The 7,487-nt window shown below is 52.6% G+C and overlaps 1 protein-coding gene across 7 annotated transcripts in view; it reads left to right on the top strand.

The window, feature by feature from the left end:
* Window positions 1–3,792, top strand: part of MACROH2A1 (macroH2A.1 histone) — a 78,881-nt gene extending 75,089 nt beyond the window's left edge. For 6 of the 7 annotated variants that reach the window (XR_002123948.1, XM_019642187.1, XM_019642185.1 and 3 more), the window contains exon 9: window positions 3,018–3,792. Coding sequence is in view for 6 of the 7 variants with exons in the window: in XM_019642187.1 (XP_019497732.1) it covers window positions 3,018–3,183 (166 nt within the window). In the remaining variant the exon portion in view is untranslated. The remainder of the gene's footprint in view (window positions 1–3,017) is intronic. The other variant, XM_019642190.1, reaches the window with a different exon arrangement.
* Window positions 3,793–7,487: the final 3,695 nt, after the last annotated feature.

Consider the following 7,487-nt stretch of genomic DNA (forward strand, 5'->3'; position numbering starts at 1 on the left):
CCATGGCTGGGTTTCTTCCTTAGGCTGCAGCTGCCTAACACAGAGGCTCAGCTTCAACGAGAGATTTTCCTGGAAACAAATCAGATTCACGTTCACCCAACAGCCTCCTTGAAGGACAAGGCCAAACCAGCCCGCACTGCATTAACAGTAGGGCAGTCGGGATGGCACTGCGGGTCTAGAACCTTTGATCCCCACCTCTGTCCACCTGCAGGCTCTCACCTTGAGCACACCCTGCGAGCTCAGACTGTGGGCTCCACGTAGAACAGCGGGTATCACAGGGTGGTCCCATACCTGCTGAGTCAGGGTACAGGCTCCCGTTGGAAATTTGATGTAGGGAGACAGGAACGGATATGCCCTCGCCAAGAATCCCACAGCCCTTTCCTGGGGTCCCAGGCAGAGGAATGGGAAGCTGTGGGGGAAAGTCTGTCAGAAAATGCTGGGCGTGGGCAGGAGTGACTGGTACATGTTTGGTGCTGGGCAGAGTGGGGAGGGCCACGCCGGAGGAGACAGGCTGTGACCACCAGCCACACAGCAGACTGATCCTCAAGGCCTCACCTCAGCCCAGCTCACCTGTGCAGGTGCGAGGCAGAGACAGGCAGGAGGGCACCCTAGGGGGGAGCGTGGAGCATGGTGGTGGACGTCCAGTGCAGAGGTGGAGCTCTCACAGCTCTGCTCAGCCCCGCCCCCAGCCGGCCATGTCTGCAGACTGAGCTCTCGGAGGTGCCCTGGCCTGAGTACTCTGCTTCCCGCAGGGGCCAGGCCTCCTGTGCTGCCTCAGCCTCCCTGTGTTCCCGCTCGTGCCTGTCTGTTCAGCGGCTGCCTCCTCCTCGGGCTTTTCTCACCAGGATGAAACTAATGGGATCACTGTAATCCGACGAGTCCCTGGGACAGCAGCTGGATTTACAGCAGGAAAATAAACATTTGCTCTGGGAGACACTTAAAATGGGCCCTTATGCCAATGACCCCGTGACCCTTTGCCTGTATACCCCTCCCCAAAAGCTGGCCTGGTCCGTCTCAGGAGTGGGGCTCATGGAAAAAGAGCAGACCCTGCACCCTCATTGACCCCACAGGGGTGAGATGGGCTCCCCACAACACTCACTTGCACACATTCCCCCAGGAACACGCTCACCAGAGATGCCCCCGAAAAACGGAAGGTCAAGTTTACTTCCTCAAGCACTTCCCAACATGTCTTGTTCCACCGTACCCTCCGCTCCTCGACTCCTGTGCCAGGTGCAGTGAGAACAACTTCTTCCCAGACGGAGCTTGCAGATCCCAGAGTGGGGGAGGCTGCGAGGGGAGCGACCTGCCACGTGGGGTCCCACCTCTCCTCACGCCAGCAAAGCCCTTCTCCCTGCACTGTCCCACCGTCCATCTCAGCCCACCTGTTGGTCACCCCAGCTCTGGTGGTGGAGCCCCCAGGGCGTCCTCGGGAGGAAGCTGTGCCTGTCTGATACACTGCCCTGGCCGGGACACCTCTGAACTCTTCACTCCACCTCTGCCCCACTGGTCCCAGCGGCAGTCGCGTGTGTGGCTGCCTTGCAGGTGTGCCTCGTGGCCGAGGAGGAGCTCCGACTCTGGGTGGCACCCATGTCGCCCACTGGCTCTCTGCACATAATCAAGGGGACATGCTCTGGGTGACACCACATCTTCTAAGAATGGGTTTACTTCTGAAGCACCCAGAAGTTACTAGGGGTCCACTGTCAAGCCGGGTGAAGCCCTGTTTGATCAAAAGCAAGTCACAGGACGGTTTTCTCCTGTGCCTCCGAAATGCTCTGAGCACTGATAACAGAATGAGCATGGCTCTCCGAAGGAAGCGGCTAAGGGATCAGAACTCCCGGCACGTAGTGAGGCTAGGCGTAGTCTAAGGAACCTCTCACCTGGCGGAAGGTACCCGATCTGACGGACAGTCCCAGCCGAAACTGGCAGGCTGGTCCAGCACTTCGAATACCAGCAGATCCACAGGCTCAGAGCAGATTGAAGATGATCTGCTGAGGAACAAAGAAATCTGCATGAACACTGGCCCCAAACTCTCGCCCTCGGTATCGTTAGCTATAAACCGGGGTCAGTGAAGGATTTGACTCCAGGCCCACTGGCTCCAAAGCCCGTTATTTCCACCAGACTAGGCAACTTGCCACGTGGCTGCCATGTTCTCCTGGGTCACCTGGGTCGGGTATCTGCAGTGTTGACCAGGATCAGCCTCAGGCTCACACAAAACAAGGGGGGCCAATCTTTCTGGTCCTGATTTCAGATTCTCACTTAAGTTCTGAGGCCCTCCTTCCCAAGGTGCCACGTCACATTTACTTTAAATGGAAATGTATGTGAATTCCCCAGTCTCGCTTGGAAACTTGGATGCTTTCCCTTGAGATGAAGAGCCCACTTGGCCCGGAGTTGTTCCCCTGCACCCACAACTCCAAGACCCTGGTCTTTGGGGTGCCACAAGCTAGGGTGTTCTGGGGGTAGGCTCCTGGCTGGCGGCTCGGCACCCATGAAATCGAAGGGCCAGCGTGAAGGGTACAGCCCTCCTCCGCGTGTGACTGGAGGCCAGTGCTCCCTAGAGAAGCTCCAGCCCCCAGCCGTCCCCTGGGGCTGAGACCCACAGGAGCCTTTGAGAGCCTGGGCTATGTCCCAAGCTCCACGCTAGTCACGGGTGCTGGGGAAAGGGCCGTGGGAGCTTGCGCTGCTCGAGAGCCTTAATGCACCCCACATGCCACAGAACACACATCCTGTCCGCTGCGCACCGCCCTTTGGAAGAAGACTTCCTGGCATCCTCCTTCCTAGGAGTACAGAGAACATTTTCCCGTGGCTCACAGTTCTGCGCACTTGTCCTTCCCGTCTGGTGGGCACTGGGCTTTCTCACGTCTGCCTATGAGCAGCCACAGGACCCAACACTGCTCGTGGACACTGACCCGCACAAACGGCCCTGAGGGCCTCCTGGAGGGAGGTGGCAGGTGGGCAGGGGCGCCCCCATGGTCAAGGTGGCCTCCCTAGTTGCTAAGCCCTTGTTCTCACTCCTGCAGGAACGGTTTCCCGAAGCAGACGGCAGCTCAGCTGATTCTGAAGGCCATCTCCAATTACTTCGTGTCAACAATGTCCTCCTCCATCAAAACGGTGTATTTCGTGCTTTTCGACAGCGAGAGTATAGGCATCTACGTGCAGGAAATGGCCAAGCTGGATGCCAACTAACCTGAGGAAGCACAGAGCCAGCCCGCACCCGTGCCCCCTGCCTCCGATTTGAAAGAAAGAGAAGAAAAATAATCCCCTTCACTCCTATTGGGAGGCGGGAACCCTTTCATTTTCAATTTTGCTCATCTAGGGAAAATAAGGTTTTGGTTTCCAGTTTAATTGTTTTTGACCTTCTAAAATGTTTTTACGTTAGCACTGATAGTTGGCATTACTGTTGTTAAGCACTGTGTTCCAGACCGTGTCTGACTTTAGTGTAACCTAGGAGATGTTATAGTTTTATTTTAATGAAATCCTGCTCGGTGCCGACCAGCAGGGAGAGCAGCGTCCACGTGTGGCCGAATCCAGGAAGCCCGTTGTGTAACCGTGTGTTGTGGTGCTTTATTGTACACCCAGTGGCGTTCTTTTTTACTATAATGTTCCCTTTTTTTCCCCCCTCAAGAAGAAAAATCATGAATTTGCCGCAGACTTAATTTTTGTTTACTTTTTGTCTTAATCAATTTGAAAATGAAAGATTTAAAAAGCAGAAGAGAATCTGTCATCCTTAATTATATTTGCAAATTTGGAATTTGTGTGAATTGATTTAGTAAAATGTTAAACTGCTATTGTGAATGGCATGTTTCAAGTTATTGCCCTTGACCTGTGAGTTGGCTTCTCTCATCACGGGATGGGGGGACTTGGGTGAGGGCAGCCCACGCCCATGAAGCACCATGGCGGCCACTGCAACCAGGGGCGGGGGGACATCTTCAGGCCCTCACGATGGGTAGAGGGAGTTCATGTAAAGCCTCTCATCCTTGTGACACTCGAGCAAGGGTGTTACCCTATTTCATGGATGAAGCAGCAGACATACTGAAAGCCAGGCGGATGGCAAGTGCCGAGCTGGCACTAGAGTGCAGATCGTCAGACTCTGAACCCGGCTCTCTCCTGCCATCTGCCCCCTCCTGGTCTCTCTGGCTTGTGGCCGAACCCAGTGCCCCTGGGCCACTTGCCAGATGGAGCTGCAGGAGCCTCAAGCACTCTGCCAGGCCTGTATTGGAACTGTCATCCCTCTGGGACACGGCCCCTGGTGCAAGGAACTTTCCAAGGGCAAGGTGCCCCCTCCAAGGTCCCCAAGATGTGCTGCCAGCTCTTACATGCCTTCTCGCAGCTATGGGTGTTTAGGGATGTAGATTTAAATAAAAAGATCCCAGCTAAACTCTTATTACCTAAACTCGACATAACAAAAACACTATTTGCTTCAAACTGTACTTTGGCCATCATCTAAATTTGCCTAAAATGCACAGAAGACACGTTTCTCTCTAGAAAGAAACGTGCCTGCTGCTGCTTAACCAGGAGGAAACACGCAGCACACTGCGTGTCATTGATGAGTGTAAAGAATCATTTTTTCCTTTTCAAAATGTGCCTACGGAAATAAAAACAAGCCCTAAGCCATCACACAACCAAGCTCTCCCATGAAACGACAACTACTTCTAACTCAAACCTGAAAGATGATCTTGCCAAGTTTCTCCTAAATGTAAGGTGTCAAGTCTTTTAACAATTTTTTTCCAAGGTCTTTACTGGGTCTAGCTTACATATTTCTACTTTTTAATTAGAGTTTGGCAAAAAAGAGTATCGTCTTTTCAAGAAGATGCATCTGAAAATGAAATCACTTCATAACTAGTATCTGCAAACTTCTTGCTTGGACAACCCATACTGCAGAGCCATTCACGCAAGAGTGTTGTTCCTACAGGTAGAATCTGCAGGGCGAGGAGGAGAAATACACTGCGCTCTTGTCTGATTATTTACTGCATGTCAGGCCTGGTGTTGAGTCCCATAGGACAGGTCCTGTTATGGGCGCCATTTCACAGCTGAGAACACTGAGGCTGGGAGAAGTGAAGTAACTTGCTTGTGTGTCAGAAATGACATTGCTAATGTGTGACCGCCAGATTCAAATGCAGAGGTGCCGACCACTGTGACACACTCTAATCGGCAGCAAGAGAGAGTCCATTTGGCCTTGGTGGTATTTCTAACTTGGAGGCAGAAACACAGATGGCACAGGAGGTTTAAATGGCTTCTGGGCATTTAATTGGCATTTCCTTAGCTTTGGATAAGTAGAACACCAGAGAAACAAACCCTGTGTCTAGAGCCAATCTTCCACTAGATGGCGCTAAAAGGATTGGGAAGTAAAGAGGAAAGGCCAGCCAAAGGTTTCTGCAGCTCTTCCATGTGCTTGCACAAAAGAATAAATTGCATTGGGCAGGATTTGCGTGAATTATTTACCATAATCACCTAAATGTTTCTAAACTTTCAATAATCCTAAGTGCATCGTGCCCCTGAGCTGTGGGCTCCTTGAAGAAATTCTTTTCAATGAAACAGAAGGAAAGAGAGCCAACCAGCCGCCTGGGATTCCCATCATGTCCAAACCACCCAGCTTGTTTTAAAACTGGGATCAAAAATTGTTCTCTGATGTCAGCCTCATGTTTACAGGGAAAAAAGAAAACAGCTTATTACTTAAAAAAAAAAAAAGAAAACTGGTGTAACGGCAGGGAACCACTCAAAATGCATACATGCCTCTATTCAAAAGACAAATCTGTAGTTAGTAAAATTTACCAAAAAATGAAATTATTCTTTGAGGGGGGAAGCCTGCAGGCTGTCTTGAGCCCTCCCCTTTGCTGTAAGCTATGTCAAAGAAGGCTTGCAGTGAGGGCTATGCAGCTCATGCTGTTGTCACACTGCCACTGTGCCTGAGCCCCCAGCCCGACCTCCAGTCGTGCAACCCTGGGGCCCCTATGGTGGCACAAGGCAGACGTCCCCCACCCCCACCCTGCGCATGTTTCTAAAGAGCAACCCTTGCCCTCAGCAGCTGGGCTGTGCCCTGAATATCCCAGACTATCTTTACACTGTTCTTCCATGAATCCCTGTAGATGACATCTGAGATCTAACACAGCACCGTGGCTCCAACTGGGACTAAACTGACAATAATAACTGCTGTGTGTGTGTGTGTGTGTGTGTGTGTGTATACATGCACACACACTGGTCCTCTACACCCATCATTTCAGCTACTTCTCTTGGCAGCCATACGATCCTTATTTTACAGATAGAAAACTACAGCACAGAGAGGTAAAGTGTACCCCCAAGGTCACACAGCTATTGGTGGTGAGGCTGGGATGTAAACCCAGCTGTCTGACTTTACAAGCAGCTCTCTCTACTCCCCCACTCCATCTCCGGGGCTGGCCTCTCCTTTGGTATGTACCCCCAAACTTAACCCAAATTAGGCAAGACCTCTTGGATGAGGGGAAAATAGAACATGTATTTAAAGCAATCCAATAGCCAACAAGGACTTACTGGGTCCTTCCGATGAATGAGGTCTCAGATCGGGGCCTCTTGCAAAGGCAGGTGAGACACTGCCTCTGTCCAGCAGAGCGGGGACCCAGAGACGTGCCTGCTACATGGGCAGGTGCTTGGAGGAGGGAGTGTGTTCACTGGCTCAGAGTGCTCAGGGAGGGTTTCTTGGAGCAAATAACCTAGAGCTGGACTTTGCAGGAAAGGTTCTTCTAGGCCAAGAGAGCAAGGTGATAGGTGATAGTGGCAAGATGGCACCCAGGCATCTCAGCCCCAGCTGGGGGAGCTGCCCCTGCCTGAGAACCCAGGTCCTGCCCCACTCGCAGTCAGACTAGCCCCTTCACCCTGGCCTCTGCTCCCTAGCCTGTCCTCGGCATGTGTGTGGAGCTGTCCATCTATGGAGCTGTTAGCTGGCAGAATTCCCGCCCCTGTTCAGGGTCAGGTGTCTGTGTTCGGTCACAGCTACGGTTAGCCCTGACAGAACAGAAGGCCAAAAAAAGGAAGAAGAGAAACGAGATAGGCAGCAATTTCCCTCCGTTTAGTGCCACGCCTCCCCGTGCTGGGGTCCCCCCACTGCTCTGTGGGCTGCTCGGAGCTCCCACAGGCCTTCCTCAGAGGGTGGAAGACCGGACTCGGCCCGTCAGTGCTGGGGGCGGGCAATCCACTCGTTTCCTGATTTGTCACTCAGGCTGCACATTAGTCACCCTGAGGGGCCCTGCTCTCCCTCTCATCAGAGGCAGCCATGGCTGGGGGGTGGCGTGGTCAATTTATTCATTAGCAACTGTGATGTTTAATTTCCATGGCCAGGCGCCACCGGCCAATGTTTTTATCTGGGGAGCTGGCCTTGGTGCCGCCTTGGAGTGATCGGCTTACAGGCACTGGCGGTGGGAGGCGGGTCCTGAGCCCACCCCAGTGCTGAGAAGAAAGGGAAACGCTCAGTGGCAAGGGGTGAGGCCCCCTTTTCTTCTATTTATAACCTGGCCTGT

This window comes from Hipposideros armiger, unplaced genomic scaffold, assembly GCF_001890085.2.
Source record: "Hipposideros armiger isolate ML-2016 unplaced genomic scaffold, ASM189008v1 scaffold_66, whole genome shotgun sequence".
Taxonomy (NCBI): domain Eukaryota; kingdom Metazoa; phylum Chordata; class Mammalia; order Chiroptera; family Hipposideridae; genus Hipposideros; species Hipposideros armiger.